Source organism: Anomaloglossus baeobatrachus (assembly GCF_048569485.1).
Source record: "Anomaloglossus baeobatrachus isolate aAnoBae1 chromosome 5 unlocalized genomic scaffold, aAnoBae1.hap1 SUPER_5_unloc_2, whole genome shotgun sequence".
NCBI classification, from domain to species: domain Eukaryota; kingdom Metazoa; phylum Chordata; class Amphibia; order Anura; family Aromobatidae; genus Anomaloglossus; species Anomaloglossus baeobatrachus.
The window spans coordinates 464,532-480,024 of NW_027441795.1; the positions used below are offsets into that span (position 1 = coordinate 464,532).

The following is a 15,493-nucleotide window of genomic DNA, read 5'->3' on the forward strand; positions in this document are numbered from 1 at the left end:
ATCTGCAGGGGGTTGAATACTACTTGTAGGCACTGTAGGTATGGCCACATTACCGAGGTAAAGGTTTTTTCTATATCTAGGGCGAGAAGGAGTATTGACGATTTGGACTTACTGGCATGTTGAATTATATTGAGATTCTTACGGATGTTGTCTGGTGCCTGGCAAAACGGGATGAATCCGACTTGGTCTGGAGGTATAAGTGCTTGTAGTCCTCGATTAATTCTACTAGCCAAAAGAGAGGTAAAGAGCTTCAGGTCAACATTCAAAAGTGATATAAGCCTGTAGTTTTTCACCTGCAGGGGGTCTTTTTTTGGGTTTTGGTAAAACAGTTATATGTGCTAAGAGAAATTCCAGGGGCATCGCTTTACCTTCAAGCATGTAATTACATATGTTTATAATATGGGGTTTCAAAATGTGAATGAATTTCTTATAATAAACTGCTGAGAGTCCATCCGGGCTGGGGGCTTTGTGAGGTTTTAACTTTTTAACCATTTCCTCGAACTCTTCATTAGTGACTCTAGCTTAAAGTGTTGCTGAGAAATTCGAGGTAAGGGTAGGAAGATTTATGGAGTTTAAAAAGCTATTGTGACGCCCTGGACTAGCCAGGTAGTCACAGACATAACACCACACACACCACCTTCCCTAGACAGTTACACCAGTCACCTTGTTGCCTCCCTCCAGGGGCTGATGTCCACACCAGGTGGGGTGGAGCCAGGCAGTTGGCCCCACCCACCAAGGAGTTCACAGGCCTGGAAGCGGGAAAAGGAGTCAGATTCGTTTTGGAGGTGAAAGTGAGAGGAGTAAAACGTGTACGTGTGCCTGGGTAACAGCCCAGGCACTGACAGCAAGGTCGGCAGATGGTGGTGGCCGTCTGCAGGAGTTAGCGGATCTCTGCGGAACCGTAGGACCGGGGTTGGGCGGTGGCCCACCGGTACCGAACCGGGGAGCGGAGTGAAGTTAAGCACACAGGCAGGGCTATCGGACCCCGACTAGGTTTGCAAAGTCTATCTGAAAGTGACCGGAACCCCAGGGGTTTCCTAACACCCAAGTCCCGCTAGAAGGCAACAGTCCACACCGTGAGAATATACAGCCACCGCCACAGGCTAGAGATCCAAGGGCCAGAGCCTGCGGGCAAAAGGGCTCTTATGGTACCAATACGCTGGGGAGCGGACTACCATTGGGAAACCATCAGAGTCAACACATTCTACACAGGTGCAGGGAAAGACAGCCACCATCACCTGTCCTGGGAGAGCAAAGACACTGCAGCCGGCTGCGGGACCCGTCCATCCGGCCGTTTGGTTTACCAGAGACTTTGTGACTTTCTGTCTGAGTGAGTACAACAGTGCCATCCGGCACCGCGCCGCGCCGCCTCTGCAACCCTGCATCCCAGCTATCCAGCCGTCCCGTATCATCACCCGGGCCCCGGGAACACCAACCCCTACCCACGGAGGGGACAACACCCTAGCTGCTCCCTACCATCGCTCCCGGGATCCCCGTCACCAGCAGCGGTGGTGCCATCATCACCACGTCCCGTGGGTGGCGTCACGAACTATCTCCCCAAACAAACCATCCCTTTTCACTCACGGGTGAGGAGCGCTGCTCGAGTCCCCGGGTCCGGCCCACCGCTCGAGTCACCGAGCAGCAGCAGCAGAAGCCCCGGACCCGAGCATGCCCCTCCGCCCGCGACACTATCTATCGCATTTGGGGTAGCAGGTGCTGGCTGGGTATATAAAGATTGATAAAAGTTATTAAATAACCGGTATACTCTATCAGGTTTGGAGGTTTGGCCTCCCTGATTGTTGTTTAATGTGTATACTGAGTTAATCCTTTCCTAATCACAAAGTTTTCTTGCTAATAGTTTATCTATTTTATTGGAAAGTTTGTAGTATGTCGCTTGCGTCCATCTTAGTGCTCTCTCCGTTTTTGTTGTCAGCAAAGTTTGTAGTTGAAATGTAATATCTGTTATACGTTTGGTAAGATGGATAGTGGGATATGATTGCTTTGCTGCCTCTAACTTTAACAAGGTAATTTCCAGCTCTCTCTGAGCGGCAGTTCTATGTTTTGTTTTTTTTGAGGCATTCTTGATAAAGGATCCCATGATATATATTTTGTGATGATAAGCACTATTTAAAGGGAAAGTCATCAAACACATTGTGCTACAAACTATTGTGTAAAAGTCACTCATTTTGTGCAACACACCTTAGTTGTTCAAACATTTTGTGACTTTTGACATTTTTTATTCTGAAATGTAAGAGAAGTTTAGTGAAAGAGAGTGGTGCTGGAAGCGGTCAGACAGATTCACAATAATTGTTGCCCTTTTAGAATATGTGATTTTGCCTATTGTACTTTTTTTTACTTTTACTAATTGTTAACCAATTCCTGTAATTTTTGTACTTTGAGACACATCCCCCCTCCCCCCCAAAAAAAATGTGTAGGAAGGGGGGTTGTCTCATAGTCCGAATGCTCCTGGCTGTGGCTGGAGGAGTGAGTCACAGGAGGCAGGAACCAGCACTGGGGCTAACAGTGTGCCTGCTAATAACAAAAGTGAATATTCACTGCTCCTCACTCCCATAATCCTGTCTACCTCTAGACACTGAAGCGAAAATCGAGGGGTGTGTGGCATTATGGGCGTGGGGAGCAGTGACTATTACTTCTTTTTAATAATTCACTTGTCCCCAAGCCAATAATCCCAGGTGTGGGGAGCAGTGAATATTCCGGCAGCTGATATCTGCGTGTAACTGCAGGTGCATGGCAGTGATGTCATGCGATGCGACGCTTATACACTGAATTCACTTGCCAACATCAAAGACAACACCACACACTGGAGAGCAGATGGATGGTGAGTATAATCATTTTTTTTATTTCTGCAGTGTGATGAGGGATATTTATACCAGGATGACGCCAGGGGCAGGTGCAACCTGCAGCCCAAGAGGTAAGGGGGCCCATTTTCACTTGTAAATACTAAGATTGGGATCATATATACCAGGATAAGGGACATATATTCTGAAATGGGCTTAGGATGGGGATCATATATATTAGGATGATTGCAATATATACCAAGATGAGAGGTATACATACCAGGATGAGGATCATGTATACCAGGGTGAGGGCCTTATATACCAGCATGGGGATCATATATACCAGGATGAGCCCAGGATGAAGGCCATATATACCAGGATGGGAGAAAGATGAGGAACATATATACCAGGAAGAACGAAATATGCACCAAAATCAGAGACACATAACTGGAAGGGCCTCGGGATGGGGGATAATAGTACAGAATTGGGGGATATTACCCCCATAACAGTGTCAGCAGCAGATTCCCCACCCCCCATAACAGTGCATCATGACTACGTTTTTTGCTACAATTTTTTTCCTATTTTCCTCCTCTAAAACCTAAGTGCATCTTATAATCATAATAATACAGTAAGTTTGAAAAGAAAGAAAATGGTGCATTCCCTGACCAAGTCTTACTTGAGCAATTGACTTTTCAATAAAACCCTTTTACTCACAGTACATCATGATGCCTTCTCCCAAGTGACTCATCTGACAACAGGACCTGAGTAATGATAAAAACATTTGCCAAATTCCAAATGCAAGAATGGCTCCTCTACTGTGTGGGTTTTCTCATGGTCGACAAGAATTGATTTACCAATTAAACATTTCAAATATTCACAACATGAAAAAGGTTCCTTCTCTGTGTTGCCTTTTCAGATGTTTAACGAGATCTGATTTCTGAGAATAACATTTTCCACATTCAGAACATGAAAATGGTTTATCCCCTGTGTGAAGTTTTCCATGGTCAATAAGAGTTGATTTCCTAGTAAAACATTTACCACATTCCAGGCATGAAAATGGCTTCTCCCCTGTATGAGATCTTTGATGCTTAACAAGCTCTGATTTCCGAATAAAACATTTCCCACATTCTGAACATGAAAATGGCTTCTCCCCTGTGTGACATCTTTGATGTACAACAAGTTCTGATTTCCAGTTAAAACATTTCCCACACTTTGAACATGAAAATGGCTTCACCCCTGTGTGATTGTTCTGATGTCTAACAAGGTCTGATTTCTGAATAAAACATTTCCCACATTCTGAACATGAAAACGGCTTAATCTCTGTGTGATTTTTCTGATGTCTAACAAGGTCTGATTTCTGAATAAAACATTTCCCACACTCTGAACATGAAAATGACTTCTCCTCTGTGTGAGATCTTTGATGGCGAACAAGTTCTGAATTCCAAATAAAACATTTCCTACACTCTGAACATGAAAATGGCTTATCCCCTGTGTGACATCTTTGATGTCTAACCAGAGCTGATTTCCGAATAAAACATTTCCCACATTCTGAACATGAAAATGGCTTCTCCCCTGTGTGAGATCTTTGATGCTGAAAAAGTTGTGCTTTCTGACTAAACCATTTCCCACATTCTGAACATGAAAATGGCTTCTTCCCTGTGTGAGATCTTTGATGCTGAAAACGGTGTGATTTCTGACTAAAACATTTCCCACACTCTGAACATGAAAATGGCTTCTCCCCTGTGTGATATCTTTGATGGTCAACAAGTTCTGAATTCCAAATAAAACATTTCCCACACTCTGAACATGAAAATGGCTTCTCCCCTGTGTGAGATCTTTGATGTCTAACCAGAGCTGATTTCCGAATAAAACTTTTCCCACATTCTGAACATGAAAATGGCTTCTCCCCTGTGTGAGATCTTTGGTGCTGAACAAGTTGTGATTTCTGAATAAAACATTTCCCACACTCTGGACATGAAAATGGTTTCTCCCTTGTAGGAGCAGTTTCATATTCCACATCCCTACTGTAACTTTTATTTTGCTGACAATTCTGTAATGAATCAGAATTTTGGACTTGTTTGAAAAGATTAGATGATAGAGCTTTCCGAGGAAGGACTGGAGGTATATCTGGGACAACAGCATGCTCTTCATATGTATCATGTGTGACACTTTGATTGTCTGTTTCAAATTCTGAAGATAATAGATTTCCATACGAACTCAAAATACAGTAATCTCCTAAAAATAAATACAATGTTATTAGTTTTTAATATCTTGAAAGCAAATTTATTTTTTTAAAACATAACATCAGAAATTAAATGAGGAAAAAATGTATTCTGAATCTGTTGTCCAATTTTGACATCTTCCGGTCCCGTTACGCGCTACGATTTATCTGACGATATGTTGTCAGGGTCACGGTTTTCGTGACGTACTTCCGTCGTCGTTAGTGACGTCGTTGCGTGTGACACCTATGAGCGACTCCGAACGATCTTAAAAATAGCAAAAATAGTTGATCGTTGACACGTCGTTCAGTTTCAAACTATTGTTCGTCGTTTCAAACAACATCGTTAGTGTGTCCGTCATCAGCGACGCGGGCGTGTCGTTACGAGCAATGCTCCATGCCTCCTCCGCTCTGATTGGTGGTACCAACTGCGTTCTGATTTCGCAGGCATGGTTGATAAGGCGGACACAATTATACGCCTCTGTCATTGCCGAAATTGTTGGGAGGATTGCTGTGTGACGGTGTCCACACGACCGCAATAGTCAAACAATATATCGCTGAACGATGTAGCGTCGTTTGTGAGATGGGTACGTGTGACTGCTAAAAATCGACCTATGAGCGATATCGGTAAATCGTAGCAATGATCTGGGCGTGTCACATCGCTAACGAGATCGCTAGCGATATCGTTGTGTGTAAAGCGGCCTTAAGAGTTACATCTTCGTTAATGCGGATCTTCCATTTCTAGCACCAGTTCTCTGGAATGTGCTATAGTAAATAATCTGATTGATTGTCACAATGTGACTGCAGGATAATGAGGGAAAGGGGGCTCCTATACTGTCCCTCACGCTAGGGGACACTAACCTATTCCTAACCACTGAATTACCCCTGAAGATGGAGATGCCAGAGTCCCGTGCCTTACTAGTCTCCTGAAGAGATCTAATCTGTTATCCCCCCGGGAAAGGAATGGGCAGGAGTATGATGGAAACACAGATTAAGAAAGACGGGAAACACAGATTAAGACAGACAGGACACATTGCAAAGTCACAGAAATAAACAGTGAGAGACTAAGGAGAAAAGCAAGAGCTGGAAGGAAGCAACAAAAAGACAACAAGGCTTAACACCACAACAGCTTACAGCAATAGTACACAACAATAACCCGTACATCTCGATCACAACACCTCACCAGACGAGTATAGGTAACCTATAGTTGGCATTAATGAGTCCAGCCAGCATATACAGAAGGGAAGCGAATGATACTTTCCCCTTTACAGCATGTGATCAAAGACATTAACAAGCAGCTCAGCAGATAATAACTCTTACTAGCCTGCCCAAGCCTGTGGTTTGACACCTGCATCTCCCTGCACTGCTCACAGACATCAGAGAAGTTAGCAGGCAGAGTGTAGTTTCCACAGATCCTGATGCCGCCATGACAGTTGTCATACCCTGCAAACATCTCCTTGTTACATTGATCCACAACATAGACAATTTCAAAGAGGGTTTTTTCGAAGACGAAAATAAAATAGTTACAGATGCCAGATATACAGTGTGTCCACCCATATCCTGTTCACCACAATTAACTTGAGAACGGCGGCAGCTATAGGCATAGAAGTGGTGTCTAGGTATGCCCTACAACTTTGTAATTCACTTTTTTTCTCTATCTCGTTCCAATTTCATAATAAAAATGCTAACTCCGTTGTTTTCAACCAGGTGGCGCTATAGGTGGTTTCATTGCATAGTGCATGGCTAGTTTACTATACCCAGAAAACACTTTTATGCCTAAAGCTGCCGCCGTTCTCAATTTAATGGCGGTGGACAGGATATGGGTGGACACACTGTATAATGGGGTTTTCCGGGACTGTAACGTTGATGGCCCATCCTTAGGCTTTGTAACCAATCCGGTAGCAGGTTCTTGCGGTCTATGCAGATAAACATTAGAGCTCCAACTCATCAAGACTGGCAATGGACACTGAAAAATTACATCATGGATTGGAGTGAGATTTCTGGCATAGGGAACACTGCATTTTGTTATGAATTAGAGAAGCGGTGGCATCACACCCTTCTTCTGGCCAAGCTCTGTCCATTTTGACAAAGCTGGTTAAAATTGGTGTGAAACCTCCAAAAGTTGCACAATTTTTTTTAAAACTCTGTGCTGCACACATTTTTTTGAGAAATTTCAAAGTGGTTTATGCCATAATTGCTTTGATGAATCAGGGTGTAAAATCTCCTTCTGTAGGTGTCTCCATTCCTTCCAGGGTAGTTTGCCAGTAATTCACACTCTCTAAAGCAATAATTTAATTACATCTTTTTTGGTAGTTGTAAACCTTTGCATTTCAGTGTCCGGCTGTAACTCTGCCTATTTTGGCAAAGCTAGTTAAAATTTGCATGAACACACACACACAAACACACACACACACACACACACCAGCCTATCGCCTCTTTATTTTTAGACTTCTGTAATTAAGAGACCTTATATCACATGATGTGATGTTAATCGGTATATAAACACTGGGGGACCTAGTAGAATGGGGGTTCTGTGAAATTGTCCAGTTTGCTCTCCCTTTCCCTTAATACCAGTCCTGCATGCCAGCCTTTATTCTGTTCAATTTAGACTCCTGCAATGAAGAGACCTTTGGTTACATCATGTCACATGACTTTGAAGTCATCAAAGGTCCTTAAACAATCAACCTTAGAATACAACTGATGGGGACCCGAAGAGAGTTGGGTTCCTGAGAAATTGCGCAGTTTAACTCCTACTAACGTTGGCCCTGACTGTAACTAGGGCTTATTTTTGGAGTAGGGCTTATATTTCATTCTCCAAAAATCCCATAAAATCATGCTAGGGCTTATTTTTGGTGTAGGTCGTATTTTTGGGGAAACAGAGTATTCGTGAACCCTCTGCAGGTCTTTGAGTTGCCTTCATAACAACATAGAGAAGGCACTAGAAACAAACAGCAGAAGAAGCAGAAGAAGAAAAGAAAATACAGCTAAAAAAAGCCCCAGAGCAGAAAGTCTAAAAATGTAAACACAAAATTAGTGCAGAAAGTACATGAGTAGATATCTCTTACTGGATAGATCTGGAGGAAACACATCCTGAGGAACATCGGGGTCTTCTTGTTTACAGTCCTGTGGGAGAAGAGGACGGGGACATCTCTCTGGTGTTGTCCTCTTACTGGATAGAACTGGAGGAGACACATACAGGGACTGAATTCATTCCTTACATACAGATAATTATAGGCCGTGTGTATTTAGTCCTGTCTATTACCTGGTGATGTGAGGGGCTGGGGAACCTCCATCATGACGTCCTTGTACAGATCTTTGTGTCCTTCTAAATACTCCCACTCCTCCATGGAGAAATAGACGGTGACGTCCTGACACCTTATAGGAACCTGACACATACAATGATACCGTCACCCCCGATCCCTCCATAGCGTTACTGTATAATGTCCCAGCATTCCCAGCAGTGTCACCTCTCCAGTCAGCAGTTCAATCATCTTGTAGGTGAGTTCTAGGATCTTCTGCCCATTGATGTCCTCATGTATCGGGGGGTGAGGTGGAGGCCCCGTGATTGGGCTCAGGGGTCTTCCCCATCCCTCAGACACAGGGGCCTGACAGCGCTCACTAGAGGTCTTCTTCACTACTGTGTAATCCTGGTTATGGAGAGACACAGTAATAAATCTCACTCCAGACATTTCCAGAGTCCTCACCTCTCCAGTTCTGTCCATCTGTTATTCCCATAGATAAGAATGATGTAATGTGACGTCATCAGAATCTCTCACCTCTCCAGTAAGCCGGAAGAGGATCTCTAGGGTGAGGTGTAATATCCTCTCCACCATCTTGTCCCTGTCCATCCTTCACGGGGCAATCAGGAGAATTCTGTTATATAGAAGATCTCCACTGAGAGGATTTGATATTATAAGGACCTGAATGGGAAGGAGATGAGCAGATGATATGGAAAATTAATTCAGATACAGGAGGTGAGATATCATCATAGCCATATAAATACAATGAAAAGTGATCAATTATTCATATTGTACCTAGAATGGGATCAATGAAAATGTTGGCTCATCAAGAAAAAAACAATTCCTCACTCAACTCCATTGATGCAAAAATACCACTAGAGATGAGTGAAACTGAATTTTGGCTATCAGTACAAACTCCGACTTTTCCAAGAAAACTAAGTTCGAGTTCAGAGTTCGGGGGCTTTATGAATGTAAACCACTCTCGGAGTATCGTGGTACTCGGGTACGCTCGGTGCTCAACCCAGTGTGAGTCACCTGCAGGGTTTGATCGGCTTGCACTGGGGGTAACAACAGAATGATCGGATGTAGTGTGCACAAGCAAAAAAAAAATGGAAAAAACCCACCCTCCCCCAGAAGTGATCTGTTTATGGCTGCATGTGGGTGGAGACGTGAACTGCCCAATTAACCCTAAAAAGCATATGTGACGCTCTGGCCTATCAGGTCGTCACAGGGTGTTGTGCAATCTGCCCCTCTCTACAGCATCCACACCTCCTTCGTTATGGATCCTGGTCCTTTGGAGTTGCTAACAGCTTAGCCAATCAAAATCCTAGAAACACTTTATACCGTACCCACCAGACACACCATTGGGGGGGCCTGAAGGGAATAGGGCCGCCCAGATAGGGTGTTGGTGAGGAGAAAGTGAGAAAGTGACACTTAGAAGAAAGTGTGAAACGGAAGTGGAAGGAGAAGGAGGTGGAGGTGACTCTCTGAGAGGGAGAGGTCACTGGCCTGGAGCAGGGCTCCTGAAGTTACTAGGTGGCAGACGTTGGTCTGGGCCTGGTAGGAGCTAGAACCCCGGTCGCAGGGGAACATGTCAAGGGGCATGGACTGCCGAGGAGGGCAGCCGGCAGGCTTGAGCCATCACTGGGCAGGGGCCAGGGCATGACGAGGTATGTGGACCCTAGGCCGGGAAGTAGCTTCACGCGTTCAGGTAATTTGCCAAACAGTGGTGAAGACTTCAAGATTCATCCCCAACCCACTCCAAAACCGGGGTACTAGCACACCGATGGGATAGGACTTTCCCAATACAGTCCAAAGAAATCCTACGCTTGAACCCTGAGAGCAAGCTCACTCCGTTAGCCATACAAGTGAGCGGGATCCGAAAAGTTTTATGCTTTAAGCCCGCTTTACACGCTACAATATATCTTATGATGTGTCGGCGGGGTCACGTCGTAAGTGACGCACATCCGGCATCGTAAGGTACATTGTAGTGTGTGACAGGTACGTGCGATTGCGATTGAACCTTAAAACGTTCATCGCATGCATGTCGTTCAATTCCTAAAAATTGAACGTCAGATTGTTCATCGTACCCGGGGTAGCACACGATGAATGATGAACAGATCTTACCTGCGTCCAGCTGCTCCCGGCCAGCAATGCGGAAGGAAGGAGGTGGGCGGGATATTTACGTACCGTTCATCTCAGCCCCTCCACTTCTATTGGCCGGATGCCATGTGACGCCGAACGTCCCTCCCACTCCAGGAAGTGGACGTTCGAAGTGTGATGGGGGTTAATCGTTTGTGCGGCACATTCAACAAATTGAATGTACCGCACATACGATGGGGGCGGTTAAGATCGCATACGATATCGTATGTGAAATCGTAACATGTAAAGCAGGCTTAACTGTCCAACTAGAGGAAATCAAGTGCCAAGGAAAGGCCACAGGCTTACAGCAACACCAAGGGCACGGACCCAAGCGTGCTCCCTCCAAGCTGCAGTGGTGCTCAGAATTCTGGTTTACAAGCTGTCTGTGTTATTATTCCTGGACTGAGTGAGTACACTGAAAGCCCCCTTTTCCTCTACTCAATGGCACCCCAATCACCAACAATTCAACTGGCCCCAGGGCACAAACCCCCTACCCACGGAGGGGTTAAACATCCTGCTGCTCCACCATCGCCACCGGGCTCCCCAACAGTCACCTCTGGCTAGGAGGCAGACGGTGGCCTCAGCCTGCAGGAGCCGGGAAGACAGCTCGGTGGAACCGTAAGGGACCGGGGACAGGATAGTGGCTCGCCGGTACCGAACCGGGGAACCGTCTGGAAACTGGAGCACAAAGGGGGTACTCAGACCCTGAAACGCGGTCCCGTTTTAAACATAGACAAGGCCGAGAACTTGCAGACCACCCAATAACTTTAGGGCTTTGTAAAAAGCCCCTGGAACACCTTTCATGTCTACGGTTTCCGGAGAGGCTGGTTGGACGAAGGGCCTGCTGTAGAGTCGGCCGAGGTCCCGTCACCATGGCAACCGGTGACAACCCTCCGGGTCCAGGGGTTCCCTGGACGTGGGACCTCTGAGAGACTGCCGGGTATGGAACTTTGTACCCGGCCCGTTGTGGGCAATACCCGGACCCGATTCCTGGACTGGGGAAGAGGGGTGCTGACCTGTTCTTAGAGGCAGCATCAAGGGGTAGGTTTGCTTGGGTGGGCAAATGAAAGGACCCGTTCCCATTTAATAAAAATGTTTTATGTTTGCAACGTTAAAGTAACATGCCCCCCGTAAGGGATGATTTCCACACTTGCTTATAATGTAAATAATGTTATTATACTTGTATCTGTTTTTCCCGGTTTATCTTTTGCAGTTTACAACAAAAATAAACCGGTGGTGGTCGGACAGCCCGCGGACGGTCTGTATTAAACCAAGGGGGAATGTGACGCCCTGGACTAGCTAGATAGTCACAGGTAGGCCCTTGCACAAACACCCGTGCCCTAAAAAGGTGTCATCAGCCACCCTTAAAACCCTAATCACCTCCCTCAGGATTTGATGTTCACACCAGGGGGGTGGAGCCAGGCGGTTGGCCACACCCACCGAGGAGTTCACAGCTCCTGAGGCAGGAAAAACAGTTAGATTAGTTTGAGGAGTGGAGGAGTGAAGTACAAGTGCAGAGGCAGACCTGTGCCCAAGTTTGCCCCAGTCTAAGGGCGGCTTTGCACGTTGCAACATCGCACGTGCGATGTCGGTGGGGTCAAATTGAAAGTGACGCACATCCGGCGTCACTTTCGACATTGTTGTGTATAAATTCTAGATGATACGATTAACGAGCTCAAAAGTGTCGTTATCGTATCATCGGTGCAGGCTCCGACTTTTCTATAATTACGCTGCCGCGACAGGTACGATGTTGTTCGCTGTGTGTTACGCCGCAGGAGCGAAGAACATCACCTTACCTGCCGCCGGCGGCTATGCGGAAGGAAGGAGGTGGGCGGGATGTTTACATCCTGCTCATCTCCGTCCCTCCGCCGCTATTGGCCGCCTGCCGTGTGACGTCGCTATGACGCAGCACGACCCGCCCCCTTGGGAAGGAGGTGGGTCGCCGGCCAGAGCGACGGTTGCAGGGCAGGTGAGTGCATGTGAAGCTGACATAGCGATAATTTTCGCTACGCCAGCTATCACAAGATATCGTACCTGCGACGGGGGCGGGGACTATCGCGTGCAACATCGCAGCATCGGCTTGCGATGTCGCAACGTGCAAAGCCCGCCTAACTCCGGGTCTTTGGGTCGGAGCCCAGTCACCTCTGGCTAGGAGGCAGATGGTGGCCTCAGCCTGCAGGAGTCGGGAAGATGGCTCGGTGGAACTATAAGGGACCGGGACAGGGTAGTGGCCTGCCGGTACCGAACCGGGGAACCGACTGGAAACTGGAGCACAAAGGGGGGTACTCAGACCCTGAAACGCGGTCTCGAAACTAACCGGATCCCGTTAATTAACTGATTGAGGTCTGGACTTTAGGTCCTTTCCCACCCGACTGAAGACAACAGCCCACCAAAAAGGGATAAAAAGCCACCGCTCAGGCTAAGAGATCCAAAGGGCCAGCGTCTGCGGGCAAACGGGCTCTCCCGACACATAATCCCGGGGAGCGGGCTCCCGTTGCTGAAGCACGGGTTGTCCATAGCTACACAGAAGGTGCAGGAGAAAGGCGGAGACCACCAACCCGCCTGGGGGACCAGACGCAGCCGGCTGCGGGCACCGACCACCATCTTTTTGGTTTACTAGAGACTCTTGTGCATCTGTAATAGTGAGTACAACTGTGCCCTCAGGCCACGCATCGCCCTGCACCGCCAAGCACTGATACCTCACACCAAACGGGTCCAGGGGCCATCTCCCCTGCCCACGGAGGGGTTAACACCAAAGCTGCACAACATCTCCCCCGGGGTCCTAGTGAACAGCAGCGGTGGTGTCCACATTCAGCACAACCCGTGGGTGGCGTCACGAACTCTAACAACAAACACCATGGCCCCAGCCGTAACCCTAAACCCCCTTCAAAGCGCCAGCCCCTTTCAGAGCGAAGTAACTCCCGGTCCGGAGGCGCTCGAGCCACCGACAAACGAGTCCGGATCCGAGCGGCTCGGCTGCAGCCGAGCGCGGGGCAGTACAATAACATCCGAGATTACGCCTTGAGATTGCAAGCAGCGCTGCGGACCCTGAGACTGACCAACGATATCGGAGAGCCGGAAGGGAACAAGGTGCTAGTGGAGCAGTTCCTAAAAGGCCTCGGGTCGGTGGAGGACCGCAAGCAGCTCCGGCTATGGGCTTTGGAGCACCCTGCTTTGCACTTTGCTATCCTGAAAGAACGGGCAATCAAGGCCCTACAGCCCCCAGAGGCTCCTGACTCCCCACTCCTGGCTTGGCAGGCCGATGCCTCCCCAGCACAAGTAAAGCCCTCTGCCCTGGCCCTGCCTGCAACGACTCCCTTAACAGCAACTGGGAGAGTAGTACACGATTTATCTACCCATGTGCAACAACTAAGGATGTCGCCTGGATTCTGGAAGCCATGCAACTGAAGTGAAAGACCATCCCGTCGAGAGAGATTCAACTGACGGATTGCCCAGAGGACGTCCCCTCGATGAGAAAGCGGACCTCAGCATACAGAGAACGAGGCGGTGACCGGTATGATCCACCTGTTTGTTATAAATGTAACAAGACCGGCCACTACGCACGAAGCTGTCCTTTAAACGGGCAGCCCCTGGGGCCAAGGGCCAATCCCCAGGAATAAATTGCCAAGGCCCAGCAGACTGGAGAGAGCGGTATGTCAGGGGACGGCCCATCGTCTCTATTACATTGGATGGGATCCCTACCTCTGCACTTCTTGACACCAGCTCACAGGTAACAACTATCCCTTATGTACTTTATAAGAAGTTCTGACTTGATGATGACTTGATGCCCCAGACGACGGTTTGACCATCTATGCTGTCAACGGGTTACCTGTGACTCAAATTGGGTTCAAGGAGGTGACTGTAAAAGTGGGCCGAGTAGAATTAGTCAGACAAGGCCTGATAGTATTACAAAATGACCCTAGTGATCGGAACCCGAAGATCATTTTAGGAACAAATGTCATTGAGAATTGCATGGGTGAAGTGTTGTTTTTGCTTCAACAGCTGTCTGAGACTGCAGGAGCAGGGCGACAGAGGGTCCTGCAACGTGAGATCCGAGCTCTCCTGCAGCGACAACAGGTAAATCTCTCTGGAGGTGAGATAGGTGGTGTACGGGTAATGGATGCAACCCCCCTAGTAGTGCCCCCAAAAAGTGAAATGTTGATATGGTGCAGAGCAGCTATAGACTCCCGGGGACAGGGTTACCAAGCAGTGGTAGAACCCCTACATTCAGAACATTGGCCCACTGTGTTCACGGCCAGATGGGTAGTGGATGTCCAGAAGGGGAGGGTGCCCGTGCGCGTGCTAAACTATGGGGAAGAGGAGGCCACATTGCCCCTCTATGCCATCATAGCCAAGCTGTTTACAGTAAATGCAGATGACATTCATGCAACAGGGTCTTCAGGCGAGCAAAGTCAACATCCTGGCGCTGATCCCCAGGGTCCAGTAGAGAAGGGGTGTCAGGAGCTACATGTGGGCACCGACTCTACACCCGCACATCACAAACAAGGGGTCTACAGGGTGGTCAAGGAATATGAGCAGGTCTTTAGCAAGCACCCATTGGATTTTGGGTGAATTAAGGGGGTACAACACCACATACCCACTGGCACGCACCCACCTATCAAAGAAAGGTACAGGCCTATACCACCTGCCCATTATCAATGTGCCAAGGACATGCTCAGAAGTATGAAAGAAGCAGGAGTGATCCGTGATAGCTGCAGTCCGTGGGCCGCCCCACTGGTGCTGGTAAAGAAGAAGGATGGGACCATGAGGATGTGCGTAGATTACCACCAGATTAACAACATTACCCATAAAGATGCCTACCCTCTGCCCCGCATTGAGGAGTCATTAGCCGCTCTAAAGTCCCAACGTACTTTTCCACCCTTGACCTTACCAGCGGGTACTGGCAGGTTGCAGTTGCCGAGGAAGACCGGGAGAAGATCGCCTTTGCTACCCCGATGGATCTATGTGAGTTTAATAGTATGCCATTCGAGCTGTGCAATACATCCGGGACATTCCAGAGGTTAATGGAGTGCTGTTTGGGCCATTGTAACTTTGAAACCGTCTTGCTGTATCTGGACGACGTTATTGTTTACTCC

At 47.6% G+C, this 15,493-nt stretch overlaps 1 protein-coding gene across 1 annotated transcript in view; it reads right to left on the reverse strand.

Annotated features, from left to right (window-relative positions):
- The window catches only part of LOC142258966 (uncharacterized), a 56,450-nt gene extending 41,207 nt beyond the window's left edge, over positions 1-15,243 (reverse strand). The window contains exons 1-4 of the mRNA XM_075331510.1: positions 15,219-15,243; positions 8,082-8,195; positions 3,724-5,033; positions 1,688-1,692 (exon numbers count right to left, since the gene is read on the reverse strand). Coding sequence (XP_075187625.1) covers positions 1,688-1,692; positions 3,724-5,033; positions 8,082-8,195; positions 15,219-15,243 — 1,454 coding nt within the window. The remainder of the gene's footprint in view (positions 1-1,687; positions 1,693-3,723; positions 5,034-8,081; positions 8,196-15,218) is intronic.
- Positions 15,244-15,493: the final 250 nt, after the last annotated feature.